This window comes from Egretta garzetta, unplaced genomic scaffold (genome assembly GCF_000687185.1).
Source record: "Egretta garzetta isolate BGI_Z169 unplaced genomic scaffold, ASM68718v1 scaffold426, whole genome shotgun sequence".
Lineage (NCBI taxonomy): Eukaryota > Metazoa > Chordata > Aves > Pelecaniformes > Ardeidae > Egretta > Egretta garzetta.
The window spans coordinates 297,966-319,677 of NW_009259977.1; the positions used below are offsets into that span (position 1 = coordinate 297,966).

The 21,712-nt window shown below is 35.3% G+C and overlaps 1 protein-coding gene across 5 annotated transcripts in view; it reads right to left on the bottom strand.

Moving 5' to 3' along the window:
* RBFOX1 (RNA binding fox-1 homolog 1) overlaps positions 1-21,712 on the bottom strand; it is a 1,334,919-nt gene that overhangs the window by 27,378 nt on the left and 1,285,829 nt on the right. For 3 of the 5 annotated variants that reach the window (XM_035895926.1, XM_035895929.1, XM_035895930.1), the window contains 2 exons: positions 14,105-14,144; positions 5,662-5,726 (listed from right to left, as the gene is read on the bottom strand). In XM_035895926.1, coding sequence (XP_035751819.1) covers positions 5,662-5,726; positions 14,105-14,144 — 105 coding nt within the window. Of the gene's footprint in view, positions 1-5,661; positions 5,727-9,214; positions 9,258-14,104; positions 14,145-21,712 lie in introns of all 5 variants that reach the window. The other 2 variants (XM_035895928.1, XM_035895927.1) reach the window with 1 other exon arrangement.

Consider the following 21,712-nt stretch of genomic DNA (forward strand, 5'->3'; position numbering starts at 1 on the left):
TCCCTACATTAATGTGGCCCCCTGTGTCTCCCCCAAAAGTGGGGTATCTACCATATTTTAGAATGAACCATATTTCAATCATTAGAAAGTACTCTGCAATACATTTTTTATTTCAGGAAATTCCTTTCAAATTGTTCTACATGAAACTCTCTGTTCATAGTATTTTAAACTTTGATTATTTTTTTTCTACTCATTCTCTTTATTCATAATCATCCACTTTTATTTTCTAATCCCTTCACTAAAAGGTACTGTTATGGCTATAACATGAGTCATGTACTCCAGTCATTCCCCAAACTGTGATCTGAGTGATGAATACAGAGTATGAAATATTAATATGATGCCAGTGATCCTCTGGTTTGCCACAGATCAGATAAAGACATACAAGCCTAACAGGTAGATGCCCAAATCCATTACCTCTCTGTAATAGCAAAGTGAATGATTATATTTTTATTTGCAGTATTAGGGAATAAACAAGCTTTAGCTACCACACAGGATAACCAGGAAAAACCTAGAACAATCAAACATCACCACATCAAGCCAAAGTGTTAAATATATGCTATATTATTGCTGTTACAACAGCTAAACATAACCTTTGTACCTGGCCAATATGCTAACTGATCCTTTTCATTCTCAAAATTTGAGTAGCTCAGGATACGGGCTATATGATCCTTGCTTATGTATCATCTTGACCCCCAAACTTCTCCATTTCTCAAGATTCAGCTTGTATAGCAAAATTCAAAAAGGTTTGAAGGTTCCAGCTCAGAGTAGAAGAGTAAAGTTATCACTATATTCTATTCCTTTTCCTCTTCCAACCAATTACTTTAGAAATTTAAACCGCGTACAGAATCTCTTTTTCCTAAATCTTACAAAGTACAATCACGAAATGGATGAAGTACTAAATTTTAAAGTATTTATACTTCTACAAAATTATTAAATGGAAAACTAAATTCTGACTGAAAATGCTATTATATTTTATAGGCTCTCAAACCTTTCATTTTAGTATATATCACTAGTGAGATCCTCAATAAGAGAAAATAATGTGAATAAAACTCTAGTGGTTTTCTTTGTTTATTCATAAAACAGATATTAAAGTCTACAATATACAAAAAACCCACTTCCATCTACAGACGCTCTCATTTTAAGGGTTATGTATCTTTATTCTTCATTCTAATTTTCATTCTTTAATATGCATGTTTCCAATTAAATCAAATATGCATCTATTCTATTTTAGGACAATCTGACCAAAAATATCAAGTATTACTCTGTACTACTTGCCCAAAGAGAACTGGAAAATATATTAAATTGTATCTGTGTAGACACTAATACTTTGACAAAAATGAATACTCCACATAGGAATGTTAAACTATTAGAATATCAGGATTTTACCGGGAGTAAGATTTCAGATCTGGAAGATGCACAACTTCCATAGGACAAAATCTCCTGTCTCAAATTTCATACAAAATCCTATGTATGACCACAAAACATGTAACACAAACTGGTAGTGAAAAAAAAAAAACCAAACCAAAAAATCTACAAAGTGTTATGCACAAAGGATTTTGGAATATGCCTTATTTCCTTTTAAAAAAGATTAGTGAAAAAAAAAAAGAGGTCAGCTTCCAGTGGTGAGGGATCTAACCCAGACAACAGAGAAGTCAATGGGAATCTTCCCACTGTTAGTAGTGAGATTTAAATTTGACACCAAATTATTAGAAAAAGGGAATTACACTCAGAGCAAAATACCTCTGTACCTATGTATGTGTGTGCACCCATGTGTGTGCATGTGCATGTGTGCGGGTGGGTGATGGATGGGGAATGTGTGTATATATATGAATACACAATCATACATATATAAACACACATAATTATCATTATTAAGTGAAACAGGTTAGCAAGCAGTACAAGTGAAATGACTCTGCCTTTCAGGCAAGGCTACTTTACTGTTACTGGGGTTTTGTTTTATTATACTACCATATACACGTTCATAAATAATGCTGACAAAGTTAATATGCAAGAAAGGAACAATTTTCTTACTCCGATCAAAGATGCAATAATCAAATCATAAAACACAAAACCAATAGCCAATCAATGTGAATAAGTCTGCCCATAGGCTTAATTCAAGCAAGCCATTCACTGAGCTATGTGATGGATCTGTCAAATCCAATACAGCATTACAGACATACTAGCAACATCAAGTGAACATGCAATGACAAAATGAGAATACGCCCCACTGCCATGCTTTGTCTTGTTCTACCTCATAAATATAAAACTTGATGACTTTGCTAGTTTCTCTTACTTCAGACTTGGACAGAAATCTAAGAACTCTAGTTTTATTTGTATTTTTAAAAATATTACATGAAAGCTGAATAAAAGCTGTATGAACATTTTATTGACATCTGATTTAGTGTCTTTTGCACATCCTTACAATTATTTTTTCCAAACACTCTCAGTTTAAAGAGTATGGCAGACAAAGCTCCAGAATGGTGAAGAACATATGTAGACCAGTAGGTCCCCTTTTGTCAGTTATAAGAATTGGAAAATTTATCAGAAATATTTTAAATATTGGAAAGTTAAACATGATTTTTTGGATTCAATTCTGCAAAGAGCTTCAAATCTTTAAGTGCAATTTAGTATGATGACAGATCACAGGGTATAAAAATCCAATTCTAAATTGTTGTATTAATTGATTATATTGCTTCATAAATAAAACAAAGTGTACCTTTTGTTTGTTTGTTTTGTTATTTTACTTTTACAATTCTAAGAAATGACTGAAGAAATCTGCAAGGTCTACCTCTGCTGCGACGTTGTTTTTAGGAATGCATGAGTTGTCTTAACAAATACTTAAGGGTTTGTGTTCATTTTTTCCATGAGATTTCCTGGCCACCTGATTCTTCCCTATGTGTCTGTTCCTTGCCTATTTCCAGCAATATTTCCTGCTGTGACAAACAAGGATACCATTGCATTTCTTCACAATAGAGCTCTCTTACAGTGATCATTACCCATTGACTTGGTGTATTGATTCTAGAGTCCCAAATCTTTCTATTAACCTTTATTTTTAATTTACCAAAACATGTCTCCAATCTAAAGATTTCCTCTTTCCATCTCCTGACTTAAGAAGTATGTCAAATATGGAACATTGCCATTCATCATGTATATGAGCTGTGATTAAAAAAAAAAAAAAAAAGCTTTTTTGATTTTTAAAATTAATATGAAGTAATATTTCCATGATATGTCACTGCTTCAATAGCACATACTCACTGGTCCTCAGTTCATTTTCTGGGCATCGTTTACACATAAACAGTAAATAAATATATTTCATGTGTAATTAAATTAAAAAGGGGCTCAAATCAACACCAAATAAGAGTAGTGTGTAAGGAGATACAGAATCTTCAATACTGTCAGAGGACAGGAGATTATTACATTGAAAGAAAAAATACAAGCAGTTGTACTGAACTGAATTTCAGCACTTTCAATATTAATAATTCACAAAAGTTGCTAAATTAAATTCATTGAAAAATGAAAAGTTAATCAAATTAAGCAAACTGTTGTTGCGAGTAATCAGAGGTATCCATGTTTGCACATAGTTTCCCATATGCAAAGAAATGTTTGAGCAGATTGGTTTGTTCTCTATGCTGGTTTTAGGATTCTCCTATAAAGAAATTCCGTTACAATATTTGTAATTAAGACAAGAAACCATACTCATTTGGGGGAAGCAGAACAAAGATGAGGGTTAACCACATTTAAAAAGAGAAGGTAAATTAAAAAAAAATCCATAAGATATAAAATTCATTTGAGATACTTGAAATTATGCAAGAAAAGACAGGTTATTACAATTCTAATTATACACAAAGTGTATCTGAAAATCTGACTTTTTTTCAAAAATTAATTAAGGGTTGTAACAACTGCGTTACTACTGATGTCGTCTCAAGCTTCCTTTACAGCCTTTAAGAGCACTATCTTCTTAGACAAATCCTTTACTTTTTTTGTCAGCATAACTCTTGGTGATGTTGACTCTCTACCCACAGCAGAACATGTGACCAACTGATGTTTTATCTAACAGCATTTGATTTATTTTATGAGAAAGTACATTAATTCATAATTAATCCATTTAAAAGTCATGTTGGTATTGTTCAGTTTCTCTATGTAACATACAGGTTTTCAGAAATTAATTTATTCATAGGAATAAACACCCTATAAAATGATGCAGGGACACCTGAATGATATCTGGCAAAAAATGACTAACCACAGGAAGTTTTTTATAATTTTGTCCTGTCAGCTTAGTAATTTTTTAGAAGCAGGAATTGTTTTGCATTCTAAGCTCACAGAAAAAATACTAGAGCTGCGACATGCTAACACACCTTTGTGGAAATGAAATGAAACTACTGAGTAGCACTTCACCTTTGTAGGTTACCCTAAGTAGAAATAGTACATCACGAACAAAGTGCATACAGCACATATCTAGTTGATAGTACTGATCCAAAATTAATAGAAAGTAACTTGCTTACCTGTCTGACACAGCATGCCTCAGCCACACATGCAAATTATTTTATTCACATAACTTTAAAAAATATATCTTCATTTCCCAGGATAAGCATTTGAAAGGCAAATATGCATGCATAGCATTATAACATTCATACCATGGTACTTTGTTCTAAAAATACAGAATCCATGAACAGCACTTCAATCTAAAAATAGTTCACTGAAATTTCTTAATCTGTTGATTACTTTAAGAAACAGAAACATTTCAAACAATGTCTCATTTAGCATCTAAAGAAATTTTTCAATACATATTCAAGACTTAAGAAATTATCTCCATGATTCCAAGGGAAAATTTTCTTATATGAGGAATTGAGAAGTGTGACCTTACTTCTTGCTGCTATTGTGAAGCAAAATATATGCATGTATCTGTCTTTCACAATATACACCCTTCCTTTATGACTGTACACTCTTCAAGCACTTGAAAAGCCTTAAAGGTAGCATAGATTTTGTTAAGGGTACAGTTTATGAAGAAACAGGATATTCTTTCTTTTCATTACATAATCATGTCCACGTACTGCAAAGACCTAATGTTACACCATTTGACAAGATCCTATTCCTACTGAAGTCAAGAGCAATTTAGACATTGACTTCAAAGGGGTCCCAGTTTTTATCTTGCAGGAAGACAATTTATTTGACATTACTTTTAGTTTATAGAAGTGAAGTCTTTGCATGTTTCTCTTATACTGGTTTGCCCTGGATAGTTCAAGCTTAGGCACACTTCATTCTCAATTTCCACTGACAAAAACAATGTCAATGAGAATTGAGGGCACTCAATAGGTTCAGGTTCTAAATCAACTGAAATAATACTCCTAAGACGAATACTGATCTTTAGTAGCAGACCATCATGAAGCTGTACATATATTTATCTACATTGTGCAAGGGTCACAGGCATTAACTGGATGATATAGAGCTTGGGAATGTGCACATCTCATGCCTGATTCTCAATTAAGGCCTAAAATCTCTCAATTTATGGCTATTCATGGATTACAATAAAACAGCCTGCTTTAGATATCACAGTTATCTGCAGAGCAACAAGACAGTTATGAGACTTCAACAAGGCAAATTTATAGAATCATCTTCAACTTCCACTGGTCAAATATTTATTAGCAGTAAAAGAGGTCTTACCTGTCACTGTAGGCAGCTGCAGTGGCAGTGGCAGGCTGGGCATACCGGTAGGCAGCATAACCACCCTGAAACACAAACTGACGCTCTAACTGGATTGCTACAGCACCTTAAATAATATTTTGCAAAATTTAGCAACAACCAAAAAAGCACCGTCATGCTGTAAGTTCAGTTAAGGGGCTAAATACATAAGAAATCATTAAGCAAAACTTATCACCGCATGCTTGTACTTGTTAAGAATTGTCCCAGGGATCAGGAGAAAGCAATGAACTGTAGTCATCAACAAGTTTTTTTATAAGACAATACTGTATTTTTCCACAAGTTTTCAAGAAGCAATTGTTCTTATGAATGAGGTGTGTGCATATTAATGAAGCGATGCTGAACTCAAAAGAAAAACTCAGCTAATAATAAATTTTTTTTGTACAAATATGATTTATCATGTCTGGTTGATTAAACCCATGAATTCATGCACTCAATTAACACTTAATGTTACATAGGTTTCCAATTTATATATAAAATTATAATGAAGAAGCAAAATTCTCTTCTTCCATGAATTAACATTCAGTTGTATGTAACAGTAATTGCAGCTGTTCAATTAAGCAAACAGGACAAACAAACACACATTTGAAAGGAATTGTGTGCAGTGATGCATTGATTATCAAACTGTGAAAACAGCAGAGCTTCCTGTTCAATGGACCATGGTGCTATATCAACCATTTCAAAATGATCTCAGCATGCCAATTAACAAACAGAGGCCAGTCTCCACAGATAATGCAAACACAATTTATGTCCCAATTAGAATTCACCACCCCACAGTCCTCTGGGACAGGGGACTTTGGTATTTCCTTTCCCACCTTCCCCCACCTTAACAAAGAGTTGAATAAGAAAAGTATCGGATCACTCAGCTTTGAATAAAATCCACTCTTTTGCTAAACTGTTTGCTTTAATGGATTGGGTTTTTTTTTCTTTTTTTTTTTTGGAAGTCTGCATTCACACAAGATATTACACTGAAGCATGAAGAATAGGCTACAATGTGTCAACCTTTACTGTAACAGTTGCACATTTTTACTGCAGGAACTTTTGTGGGGGTTCTATTTTGATTTTACAAATAAAAATTCACTCTTTTCAGAAAAGCAATTTCAACTACTTTTACAAGCTATTTCCCCATCTACTATTTTGCTTGGTGGAATCACTTTCATCCCTAACAGGTGTAAACCTTTTTTTGATTTGAAGATTTGAAGCAGGCTGGGTTTGGAAATCAATCATTCAGCTGATAATGCCACATCACCCTAAGAATAAACATATGTGTTACATATCCTGACAGCTCATTAGAAACTCCAGGCTTTGAATTGTCAACTTATGTGAGGAATATTCTTTCTGGCTTTTTCAAGAGCTCACACAGAGAAGAGTACATTTACCTCCCCGCGCCTGGTCAGCTCCCTGCCAGCAGCAATTGTGTCACACAACCACGGGGATAAGGCAGGTGCTTTCATGACACTATATATGCTTTCATAACACTATATATGCTTTCATGATACTATATATGCTGTCTCTTTTGCAGCAAGCTGCTTCTCTGTGCAAGCACAGAAGCATTGAGACGAAATACTTTCTCATTTCAGATCATTTGATTTTTATAAAATAATAGAAGGCTATTACTGTCAAAAATGTATAATAGGCACATATTGCTTGCAGGTAGGTGCATACAGGCAATCAGATGTCAAATAATGTCACCTAGTGCAAACCGAGCCAGTAAGCAGTGAGGCTGAGAGATGATCATGCAACCTGCACACTTGGCCTGGCTTCTGCTACAAGGAGAAAGGTGAGAGGCTATACAATATTTATCTGTTCACCCCTCCTGGTTTTTGAGTGCTAAATATAGCAACTTTTTTTTTTCTTTCATTTCTTTGTTTTTCTTTTTTTCCCTTGAGTGCTGATATGAGGGAGTACAAATGGTAAAAGTATAAAGATATTAAACTTGTTTTCATGATCCAGTCCTGAAAATGTGTGGCAGACTGCAAGTCGTTCTGCAGCATGACATGATTCTGTTCACCATGTGTATGACTCCTTTGCTTGTCCTGTAGTCCACTTCTAAATCCCCTTATTTCAATGTGAGAGCCGCTTCATTTCAATCCAGCTATGCACATAATGACTCCCCCCACAGAACAGAATTGAGAATGGGCCACCACGAGAAGAGTCAATGGTTCGATGTTCTTAGGCTGTTCACATACTGGCTGGTCTTAAATCTGCAGATGGTAGGCTCTGTGAGGATTGTTTTTCTTTCCTTTATTTAACTATCACTAACAATTGGTCAGTCTGTGAAGATGGACCCTTCTGTGCTCCCTAAATACAAGAGTTACATTCCTTTTCTACGTTACGTTTTGATTTGCTTTCATCAAAGAATTGCTGCTGAACAATGAAGCTCAACTCTGAAGTTTATTAAGATGCTTTTGTACAAATATGTGTGAGAGCCCTAGAAAGACTGAGTCTAAAGCAATAAAAAAAAAAAAGAGAGATCAAAGTTACTGAATTTGCCTGAGTTCTTTGGAGATCTAAGATGCAGGATGCATTTGTTTATGAGGAAAATCATAACTCCCTACCAGCCCATGTCATGATTTCATATTTTTAACATAAGCTATCATATAAATACAGGTAAAAACATTCTTAAGCAAATTATTTTCATGGGGCTTGTGTTCTGCAGTTCTGCTGTGGTACTAAGTTTTCTTATTATTTTACTTCAGTTACTTCAGATGATTTACCATTACAACAAGAAAATACTTGAAGGTACACTTTATATTGGGAATCAGGATGGGAATCCGATTCAAACCCCTGAAATCTAAACTTCTGTGACAAGTTCTACTTGACAATTTTTCTTGAATTTTGAATTTGGCGATATCTTAGATGAAGAATACACTAGTAATATTCACTACTTATACACCTCTGGAGTAATATAATAAATATTTATCTTCATGCCTTAGACTATATTGCAAAATAAAATATTTAGAAAAAATTATGTAATAATTACATAATAATAATTTTCAGTTCCTATGTTTTAGAAATGTTTTAGGAATGCTTCTTTTTCCCCTCACTAAATGCATTCGAACAGAAAGTACCTGACTGTTATGCTTTAAGTTATTATTTTGAAAATTCAGCTGGAATAATAAATTCACCTAAAATAATTAAAAAATATCTACTGCCTTATCTGTGCTCCCATATTTGCTACTTCCAAAAGAATGAAAACACTGTTAGAGTAGCTCAAGTTGTCTTAAAAAATTAAGTATAGAGTCTATATACTCACCATCCAAATATAGAGCTATATTTCACTGACATAAAATACTGAACAGGACACACACAACAGTAACTGTTGTATTTCATGGGGTATAAAGAATATCTGCGATTTTGTAATAGAATCTGGAAAATAAAATGCAACTGGTAGCCTATTCTTATAATTTATACACAAAGAATCCATTTTCTCACATAATGATTTGAGTATTAGTATGATTTTACGAGAATCTACATTCAGCGTAATGAGTTTTCTCCATCGGTCAGCATGTCATACCTGTGGTAACTTATTGCCATACACAGGCTCTTGCAATACTGCTCTATAAAGAAACAGAAATGGAATGATTTGAATGAGTAAGGAAAGAAGGATGGAAAGAAACATGGAAGGAAGGAATTTAGACAAATTCCCCAAAGCCACTCATTACAATTTTCCTTTCAATGTTTTATACATCTCTGTGGCTCAGGCAAATTGAAAGAGAGCAGTGGGATCCTTGGAAGATCAGTAGCCAATTGTTACAGAGAAATCTTAATCAATTTTAGAAAGAAATCACAGAATTTTTAGATAAGAGATGACAAAATGGGAAGGAACAGAAAATCAAATGCATCTGAATTTTTAAATAAAATGTGTGTATCTGTAGTAAGAATAATTTCCACAAAAACAAGTTATACAAACGCACATCTATAGATTACAAAACAATGTATACATGTGTGCACCTCCTCCTAAAATACTGAAATTACTTTTAATCTTGATCTCAGATCTACTGACAGTGTTTATTCTAGACACAGATAAACTAAGTGACACTAAATGATGGGTATTTTTTTTTGTTAGTTCTTATACTAACATATTTAATATTCTATGTGAATGTTGATCATAGTTTTGCCTCTATTTTTACTTTCCAGACCTCCTTTCACTCAAGGATCTCAAAGTATTTTGTGAACGTAAGTTAATCAAGGTTCAAAACCTTCTCTAGTATTGAGAATTACAGCTGCCTTATGAGCTAAAATTAGAGAGATGAGATTTAAAAATTGCATTAATTATATCCAGCCCTGTAGAACATAGTAGAAGCAGTCAATTTTCTTCTTCCTCCGCTCATGTGATAGTGAGGTTTAAACAATATTTGTTCTGCTCATGGAGTAGAACTTTGACTGAGAGATTTAAAAATAAAATATCCACTACCTCTCTGCGCTGGCTCAACTTCTGGAACAGGTCTATGGGAAAGGTTCACGTTATTTCTATATTGTGCTCTCAGAGGTATCTGTTGGCTCAGAGAAGCTCTCGGTAATATATCCAAACTGCCACCAACTGTATTAATTCCAACCAAATACAATCACCAGGGGTGATCAAGCTTTTTTTTTTTTTTTTAATGTAGTGTTTATATCACAAATAAAGATCAGAGAGATGAGAAGACATTTCATCACTAGATCTCAAAACTTTCAAAAAGGTACCATGGAGCACTACGAGGAGCAACCCACTGCTCCTTGGGGACTCCTTTGCCCTTGGAAAAGTAATTTCTCTGCTTCTTGTGTGAGTCACAGGACATGGCACATCCCACCATTTACAAAATACAAAAATCTTTGGTTCTTAAAAGGAAGACTTCAGTGCTAACTGCATATCCTTGCTTTTCACCCTAGAACAGTGCCTTTCAGGCTATCTGATTACATCAATGGACTTCTAACTAGTATCAAGGGAATGGTGCTTAGGTAATTATATCTGCTTTTTCTGTGGGAAATAAATGTGTCCTCCACCCTCGATACCATCCTACCTTTGAGCTAAAGGAGATGGCAGTAGCTATTGATAATCTCGTTCCATACCCCTGATCACAGAGTATGCCTTGTTCTTGATCAGCAGCTCAAAAAAAAATCTCAAACCTATGCACTCAAACCTATACAAACTAATGCACCACATTAAGCTGTCATGGACTCACCAGTTGCAGTATGACAGGTTCAGAATCCTAAGACGACAGAAAATCTTGTGAACAGTAAGCCTGACTAATGTACATGGTTAAACTGCATTACCAAGGGACTTCTGAAGCTGGTGATGGCAGAGTTTGGAAGTTTCTCATATTTCTTAGCCTTCCCACATTTGAGGTGTGGATCGAAGACCGACATGTTCTGAAAACATTCTTTATCACAATGGTAAAAAAATAACAGATCTAAGATAAAGCAGAGCAACAGTGTAGAGCTATTATTCTAACTGCATATTTCTGTGTCTGCTACTATTTTTGCTTCATTTTGGGACGTGTATTTTCTTATTTTCACAAGTGTCAATCTTCATCTAGGAACTTCTATATGTGCTGGCAGGCAACCTTAATTCTCTTTTAATGACTTTTTCTCTTAGTGAATCAATACTTAATTTTAAAAGGTCTTCCTTAGTTCCTAATCATCTCCTTTATTCTTCCTACTCAAAGGCACATTTAAAAAGGAATTCAATAGTTCAGCTATTTCAGAGGCATTATTACATTTCATGTAGAACTATATGAAATATAGAATATCTTATATTACATCTAGAATCACAGCTGTTGATTTTTCATTTTAGATTTACTTTCCACCTATTTTGATATCCCTATTCTCTCCCATTTCTCTGGTTAGTATTAAACAACTCTGGGTATTTGCTGTTCTGGGGTCACCCTGCAGTTTTCACCCAGCCAGTATCTTTCTGTATCTCCCATCCTTCCTTTCCACAAAATTTCGCCATCAAAGGCTGTATTGACAGCTAGTTATGAAAAGACTGGCATGGTCCATATTACTGTTGGCACTCAGTGTAATCATATCAGAACAAAACCCACTTTGCTATACTTGTTAATGCATATTTTTGGTCTGGCTTTTTAGTACTGTGTTACTTTTGTTTTGCTTTCTGTGGTATTTTTAAGGTTCCTTTCTCTCCAATCTACTATTAAAACCTACATTGTTTAAATTCTTTCCCACAAAGCATTTGTTCTTTCACAAAGCTTCAGCTCTGCACTTAAAATGAAAAGCTGAGTAGAACTATGTCATTTAATAAATAACGTGGTCCACTGTGAACTAACACACTAAGAACTAATACACTGTGAATTGTAAGGTTTCCTTTGATTTATGCCAGTTCTCTGTCTCCCTCCCCTGCAAACTGTTTATATGCAAGAAAGGACAAATGTAAAGAAAAATGAATTATAAAATAAGAAGCTTTATACATTATAAAAAACACTTAAATTTCCAGAAGAGTGTTTTAATTCTGTCAACTGCTGTAAAGGTAAACATTCTGCTGCATTAAGAGAACTCAGAAATGCAATCAGAAATACAAGGTTGCACCTGAGTGAAAACCAATGCCAATACACTAGTATAGTTATTCCATTTTCTAAAGCACATGACTATTGCAGACAACAAAATTGAGGCTATACAAGAAATTAGTAATTTCTTTGGTATCTTCCTCACTGAAATCACTTTCCATTTGGAAACAAAATGTTCAAGTCTGTGAGAGGGTGTGAGGCCACCTAAAAATAATATTGTCAATCACGAAAAGAGATATTTCTGTTTTTCAGCAGCAGTGGGTTCCAAAACTATGAACTGTTACATTAACATTTAGTTCCCACCTATACTACCACATTAAGCAATCCTGAGAAAGACATCTTGTTGCCTTTCAGATTTTTGGGTTGGTAAACTGAGCGGGTTGGTAAACTGAGCAAAATGGATGTCATGTTCTTTTGACAGTTGGAAGAAATACGAAAATTGGAAAACACACTTGAAGAAATTCCACCCTGTACCATGTACCCTATATAGCTTAAAAATTCAGCAGCAATGTGTTAAGGTGAGATTACAGCAGCACACTACACTTGAGTAAGCCTTTGGCAAATGGGTGATTCTCATGTTGTAGACAATATGTTACCGATAACATCACTAAGTAAATAAGTACACAGGGAAAGAATTTTAGCTAATGCCAATTTATTTTAAATATCTTTTTAAATGACACAAATTAATTTTCAGATAATTATCAGCCTCTTTCTGCCCCATCAGAAAAACAAAACCCACTTCATCCATAAATTCAAATTGTTTTCCTTCTTTATATAAAACATTTTAAAAAATCTCTTCCTGTGGAAATAGTTCTAAAAGATTGTGATAATGAATACAAGGAATGTTTTCTAGCACTACCTATTGAATTTTTAATATTCATACCAATTTCAACTCATCCATCTCTTTGTATCTCAGCAGAGACAATACAGCAGAAGCACAAGTAGGTTAGAGGGAGTTGTCTGGTGAAATAAAGATACCTGCAACTTAGGACCAGATTGCTTTATCAAAATAACAACAATCGTGAAAGAGTACTGGAGTATCAGTAACATAATTTACATCTACAAATTAAAAAAAAAAAAAGCCTGTGAACATAGGGTATAGGAATGAATTATTTTAGAAGAGTGAAATTCAGTCTTGACCACCTGAAACCTCTTGCATACTCAGACATGTGGCCTCTTTGTAGACATTCAAGGTAAAAAAACTTTAGTACTGTAAGAAACTTAAAAATGTATTATTTAAAAGGAAATTAGTGACTAATGAGGTGAAGGCGGTAATGATGGATCCAGGGCTATAAATCCTTACTAACAAATATAAACACTTCCTACATCAGAGCAGTCTCTACCCCTTTCATTTGAATTGAAATAAGTGGATTTTAAAAGAGCAGATGGAAGTCTACTCAGTACAGACAATACACAGTCGTATCTTAAACTTATTATGTAATTAAGCTCTACTATTACCATGGCACTTGTGTATACCCAATGTTGCCTGGATTTGGGAAATCTATCTCTCTCCATAAAGTATTTGCATACTTTAGGTATTAATAATATTCAGCTTGCCTTGATTTTTAAAAACAAGCTTTTGGGGATTTGCAGAAGAACAATTCTACTTTATTTCTAATTTGAACTTCAATTTTGAAGGGCGACGCCCCTCCACACGCGCACACACATTTTTCACATCTTTTTGCATTCATTCAGCATTTGATTGAAGAGTTAATTCAGCTCCACTGAACAATGATAGATGTAATGAACAGAAAGGTCTTCCAATGTGAGAGATATTCTTCTCAATTCTTTCTGACAGGCAAGGGATGGTAAATAGACAAAACAGAGTCAAGCTAGGCAGCAACTTGTAAAAAGAATGACTCTGGTAATGTAGAAGGACAGCATGCACATCAATGAATACTTACATAAATGTCTGCACCATAAAATCCATCCTGGTATACAACACTGCAAGGATGCACACACAAAGAAAAACATCCATATTAGTGCATTTCCACATGCAAATGCCACCAACCCCTGCACAGCTGAGGTTAGTCTTGTCACAGGAACTGGGGAAGGGGGGGGTGGGTGGGAAGAAAGGCACTCTTCACATTGGTTAAGGAGGTTGGTAGTAATTATCAGAATTGAAACTGTACCAAATACAACGTCTTGCCAAGTATGCCAAATGCTTAGTCAAAGAGAGACAAAGCATGGCAGGATCAGACAACACTTTTAATAAGGTTTTGGTTTGGGTTTTTTTTTCTTCTTTTTTTTAAGCAACCACATATTGGCAGCATTTTTTTTCTATAAAAATTTTCAGTGGTCCAATTCTACAATAAGTTTTAATACATTAACAAAGTGCAATCTCTTAAACTATTACTTTCTGGTCCTGCAATTACGTCAACCCTCTGAAACAAAGTGGTAGTTGTCATTACTTAGATGGAAAACAAAACAAAGTTCATATGGTGAGAGGAATGTGTGAAATAATTATACTCGTGGCATTCTCCCCTTTGGGTCAAATCTCAATACCCCAATGTACACACGGATGAGAGTATTCACAGGTACTGCATTGTTGGCTTGATACACATTTCCAATAGTGACAACAGGTCTGTTAAGAATGTCATAGAATCACAGAATCATAGAATGTTTTGGGTTGGAAGGGACCCCTAGAGGTCATCTAGTCCAACCCCCCTGCAGGAGCAGGGACACCGCTAACTAGATCAGGTTGCTCAAAGCCCCATCCAACCTGGCCTTGAATGTTTCCAGGGATGGCGTTATTCTTACAAAAAAAAGTATTAACCTGCCTCACTTTATCATTTTACAACTTTAGCAAACATGCCCATGGTTCTGAGCTCCCCTGCACTTCTGGTTGGATACATTACTACTTATCTGAAAAAATGTAGTATTGTTATACTGCTGTTCACAGTTTGCCCACAGACTGCTACGTTTCAGCTAAGACTGTGAATAGCTCAAATTTTAGATTCTAAACCCTTCAGGATAAATGACATAGTATGACAAAGATGGTTTAAATGATGACACTAAATAAAACTGGAACTACACAACAGTGGCCTACCAATTACACACATTACGTAAGTCCTGCAATTAATTTGGCAGTTCTACAACTTAAAATGGGTATTTCCAATACCAGAATCAGCCCAAGCTGTTTCGAGAGCTAAATATGAGAGCACATAATAAGTATTTTGCAACAATATTTTCAATTTGGGAATACTATTATCTGGGAATAACAGTTATTACCATGCTTCTAGCCTAAGCTGTTTTGCAATTCCAACAAAAATTTTCATGTCAGAAATATAACTGATCTGTTGAGGTCAACGACCAAAACCCAGAGGGCTGAGCTGGTACATGTCTAAGTCAGAATCACTCGAGAAAATCATAAATATGCATACATGCACATAAACCACATTGATAAGTTTTCTATGGAATAATAATGTGTGAAAACTCGGCTGCACTTAAATCACAGTGTCTGCCATTTGCTTCACTAAGGTCAGACCTTGATACTCATGTATTTTTCCATTTATTATGTCTGCAGAGCAAAATATGCCAAACTTTGTCTACATTGGTAGCATTCAGAGACCTTGCTATTTACATTGTAGTGCACCTCCATTTTGATTTTGATATTCTGGTTATTTTAAAATATTATGCTTTTCTTATACCTGTTTGCATGTAAGAAATAAAATATTCCACATGACTGTGAGGTAGAAGTAAACAATCAAGAACAACACGGAAGGAGTTTTAGGAGATCATATACAAATGATACAAAGTTTACTGAAGATGAAGGCCCCACAACCACATCCCCCAGTTCCTCATATCCCTGCGGCACTTGTGCTGGGAAGAGGTGTAGGAGTTGGGAATGAAGGAGTCAAGTTGAGCCTGGAAAGAAGGGGCAGGGAGCGGGGCAGGTGTTTCAGGTTCTGTCTTTGTTTCTAACCATCCAGCTGCATTTTAATAGGCAATAAATTAAATTAATTTTCAAGTCAAGTCTGTTTTGCCCATGATGGTCACTGGTAAGCAATGTCCCTGTCTTTATCTCAGCCCAAGAGCTTTTCCATCTTACTTTCTTGCCCTATATTCTTCAGGAAGGGGAATAAGAGCGCAGCTGGGTGAGGATCTGGCAGCCAGCCAAGGTCAGCCCATCACAGTACATTAAAGCATAGTACTTGCAATTATGATTAAACAGTGCTATTCATAAAATAACGCTTTTGAGAGAATATGTGTCAGAAAGGGGACACTTTTTCTTCCTCCTCTTGGTGATCCGTGGCTATACAGTGAAGATGTCACAAGATTAATAGGGGCTGATATGCATTCTGAGTTCCCAAGTGCAGCTGGTTGTAATCTTGGATATGCTACTTCATTCACCCAGGGCTTCCTTTTACATATAACACTCAGTCATGAACAGACAGAAACTTATTTTGAATTCTAATTATGCAACTGCTTGATAAATATTATACCGGAGGAAGTACCCAACACCAAAATGAGACATGAATGCATGACTCTGTCCTTAAACATGGTCAGTATTAAGATGAAGTGACAGAATCAGGTAAATGAGTATAACATTCCCAAGCAGGACATGCACTATGAAAAGATACCAGCTGATTTTATTTTATTTCCTCCATATGGTCTTGTAGTATGATAGTGATGTTAAATACAAAACTTCCTGCTTCTTTTGAAGTTTGAAGAAAAATTACTCTTCTCATTTTCATAGATTTTCAGAGGATATTTTCTCTATTCACTGTCCTTGTCATTTGTTGACTCCTGTGACTGAATCTTACCAGTGGAATCAAATCTATTTTCTAACAGCACCTTTCATCAGAAGGACAAAGTGTAAAACACCAGAAGCTATGTTTTGCTCTTGTGCTTTTCTTTCCTTCAGTATATAATTTCCCAAAGGGTAATTTGCTTGGCTTATCATCCCCTTTTCTCTCACTAAAGCTGTAGGCAGAAAACAGACAATACATCTCAAGCATGGGAAAAGACTGAATGCATCACACAGGGACCCATCTCACCACAGCTCCTTTTACACTTTATAGTAAAAAAATTGTCTTGGCAGACAGATAAATCTTGAGTTCCTTGTAAACCAACACAGGGTCTGGAAATAGCCACATTATTGAAATCTGAATTACTTCACCCAGGAATGGATGATACATTAATGCACTACCTGGAGGCATTAAAATAAGAACAACAAATTTGGGGATTTATTCAGTTGTATTTTATGATTTTATAGTGCTAAGGAAAACTCAGAGAAGAGAGAAATCTTGGTTTAGTATGAAAAAGTGAATCTAAATAACGTCATATGTGGCAATCATTCCCTGAAATTATTTTTCCATAAATATGAAACTATTTTCTCATCAACTATTATACATCTGCTTTGCGTGTTTTATTTTAGTCTCTGTGCCTTACAATCATTTTTGTAACTATATTAAGACAAACTCTTTACTAGTTTAGATTCCACCTTTATAATATCCTGGGAGGACTACATCTGTCTTCATTATGATTTTTCTATCCTTATCTTTCAAAAGGATTGGGTTGAATAATCTATCAATGCCATAAGAAGACAGTCCTTGACTGCACAAACCTTAGTTCAATAACTTCATAGCAGCTGAGTATACGTGGCCTTCAGTCATACACACAATCTGCACAAGTTAACATAAATAACCTAGGGCAGATTAAGTGCATGGAGCGATTGATTCAGTGTAACAAATGGGCATTACAATAATGATTTCATTCATTGCAATAGGAATCATAGCTATAGTTTGCCATTTTCCCTCCATCACAACTGAGGAAGAACTTGAGAACAAAAGCTCTCTGTTTTCTGATTGCCAGGAGGGTCGCCTTCACTGTCCTACACACATTGTCCAGTTTTTAGTCTCAGAAATCACAGTATATCTTTATGTGAAACCTTTTCTATGAAGCCTTCATGAAACAAATAATAGAAGAGATGTAATTACAAACTTATTTAAAATAAAGCAAAGAAAAGACTGAGATTAAAGTAACACCTTTCAACACTGTAATAACACAACTTTCACCATTGTAAATATAGAACTCAAACTCTCGTATGAGGCTGTTTCAACTTTTTAGAATGTTCTCTAATTCCAGGTTCTTGTCTTTCCAGTTTCAATGTATTCTGCCTCGAACAAGTTATATTATCTGCTTTGGAAAATTAACTGAGGGCATTGCTGCAGAGAACAAAGCTGGAAGACATAAATCACCATGTGCTGGCAAAACACACTTTTTGTTCTAACAATTGCACGTATAGAAAGCACAGAGTCCAAAGTGCGAGGAAGTTTCTGTGAGCCCAAAGAAATGTATTGGAAAAAAATATTACCATAGTAGGTGTAGTAGCTTATATTAATTATCCTTCTTTCTTGAGTTCAGACTAAGGTGTTGGAAAGTAAAGTTTCTTTTTCATTTTGGATCTGTTAGAATGTAGCACTTCAAAACAATTATTGTAACCAATGGGAACAGGTTATAAATAGTGTCTGTTACTTCTCTTCCACCCTCCCCAACTTCACAGTTTTACTTAGCGTTGGGGTTTTTTTTAATTCTTCTTTTCACAAAGAAAAAAAGTATATGGGTATCCCCTGCTTTCCCAGGAAAGACACCAGAAGTGGAGATACGGACTGAGAGCGAATTCACAAGAACTGGAAGGAGTGGAGGAGAAACATGAAGACAAGATCATCACACAGTAAACTTGTGAAGAACTTGAGGCAAATGATACTGGAATAGAAGGGCTTCTCATTAGTTTTACTAATACTGCTGTCTACTACTATTATCTGCTATACTACCAGATATACAGTGACATTGGCTTTTCTAGACAGCAGGATAAAGATGGAGTGTCATGATCATGATCTTTTACTCTTTGGTGAACGATTTTCAAGAATGCTGAGCCACTAGTTGCTGCAGAGTTCAAAAGCAACTACAGGTATCAAAATGAGATCACCTGCTTTTGGAAGCTTGCCAAAGAGAACAAAACCTGCTTCCTTCTCTCTTTTGGCAATGTAAGTACTGCCAACTGCATCCAAAATCTGTCATAAGAATACTTTTACTAGTAGCTTCTGCTTTATTAGGACATTTCTTACACAATTAGTAGGCACTTTGTCAATAAAAGAGATAATCCTAGAAAGACAAAGACAAGCCAGAAGACATTGTTTTTTACACTTTTTTTTTTTTATCATTTAAAAATTATTTTGTAGAAAACACGATCTTAGTATCCAGACAGAAGCCTGCGAGAAAGGTCAAAGAAGCAGTAAGCTCAAATCCTCCCACGTGGAAGCCGTCCCAAGACATAAAGTATGAAAGGATTTTAGTCAGCTTAAAATATAACTGCTTTGCTCCTCAACCAAATTCCCAATCTTGCTGTGACGTTCCCAGAGAGCCCCCTGAGATAAGCAGGCAATAGCTCATGGCTCCACAGCTACACCCTTCCATACCGACAGGCTCTGATCTCCGCGCACCTTTCATGGCATACACAACACGACCACCTCTTGCTTCTTTTCCTCCTGCAACACAGTGTTGAAGCTAAGCTCTCCATGTAATGTAGATCTCCAAACTCTTCAAATTCCAGCATTCAGTTTTCTCCCACAAATGAAGCTTTCCTCCCTCATTTCAGTTTCAGTAGGTTTTTAATGTACATAAATGAATTACACATATGAAGTTATGAGTAAGCTGCACATCATAGTATTTCAAGGAATTAGAAATGATGCCACAGATACTAAAAATGAAGTATTTTCCATGAGCTAATAAAAAAGATACTATCTCCAGGAATTAGTGAAATGCCTCACTCACAAGCAAAGGATCCATTAATTATTTATGTAGTCCTACAAATCTCATAAACACTGATTTAATTTTTAAATTACATGTTTTGAAGCATGTGTGCCGTTCTTTGATTTATAAGAAAACAATGGCCTTAAACATGGTTATATCCAACAGTTTTCCTCAGACCTATGAAAATGTGCCAGATTTGCTGTCTGCAGTAACTGTGAGGCACAGCAGGAGAGAGCTTTCCATACGAATCATGCCAGCTTGTTTCACCAAATGACCACAACATCTTCTAGATTTCCTTACAGCCTGGGACACATTGCCATGTTTTAACTTTGTTGACAAACAGTTTCTAAGAAAAGGTCACGGTCAGTATCCAGCAGGACACCAGTGAAGGAGAACAGCTAGATTCAAGGGGGACTGAATAGCAAGAAGGCGTTTGTTACAGAGCAGGGAATCCTGAGGCAGTGCTGCTGCGGAGATAAACACTAATGAGCAGCATGTCCGACTAGTCTAAGAAATACATGTTCTTAGCCTTACAGTTGATTTCCAAATTTAAATCAAAACGATTCAGTTTCAGTTCCAAAACTCTGTCATACAAACAAGTGTGAAGACGATTATTTCAGATCAAGTATTATACTTTATTTCAGTTATAAGATTTCTAAAGTAAATGAAATAAAAGAAAATGAAAAAGGCAATTTCAACCTTCAGCTTTATATTTTCCACTTACATGTGGGTTCTTTTTTAAAAGGAAAAGTAATATTTTTCTAACTAAACACTGCTGGAATTTAATGTAAATCTATATTTAAAGTTATATCTGTCATTATACAAATTAAATGTCTTTTTTATTTTTTAATGACTGAAAATATTATAGTATGAAACTGTTTACTTGGCTCTGAGGCTGGGCTCCTTCCTTGAGTGAAAAATGAGAAATTGCTACTAAATGAATTGTGAAATAGCATTCAAAGCTTTTTCCATTTTTCTTATCAAGAAATGATATTCCAAGTTGTTTGCTTCCTTCTGTAAGTTGATTCATTCTCTGTGATCTCTTTATTATCTCTGTAATTTTCCTTGACTCCTACTCCCATTGTGACTGAAAACCCCATTCTTATAATTTATTCTCATCGATTAAGGATTTTTTTCTGATGAAAATTCCTTTTTATTTCTTTGAGAGGTCACAGTACATAACGGGAGAGCACAGAACAAAGCACTGCAACACAATTCCGAATTGTACTACTGTATCAATGAAGTTACTAGCACAAGATCTAATACACTAGGCCAAAGAAATTCTTTCAGAATAAAGATTTATTAATCCAACCGTGGATCAGTGCAATGGAGGCATGTATTATTTCTCCACTGACACAGGAATTATAAAAGTCAGAAATTTCTTTTGTGCATCAGAAAGCAGTGCCTTACTATAAAGCATAGGTGGATGGAGAAAATTAATCCTGACTAATATGTGAACTAACACCTATCTAAATTAAGACAAAGCTTACTAATTGAAACTTTTTGCAGGGTCAAATTGTGTTAGAAAACATACTAACTGGCAAGGTGAGCCCTGGATTACTAAGAGTTCATCTCAGACAGCTGGAAGTCAACAGAACAATGAGAAGATGTGACTTCTTACTGATGCAATGCATGGCTCCCTCTGAAGTCAGCTTTAAAGACAGGTCATGAAGGTAGCAGGCGAGATCTGTCCAACCTAACTGTCAAACCATCCTGCAGAAGAATGTAAGAGTGCTGGGCTGACCTCTTGGAAT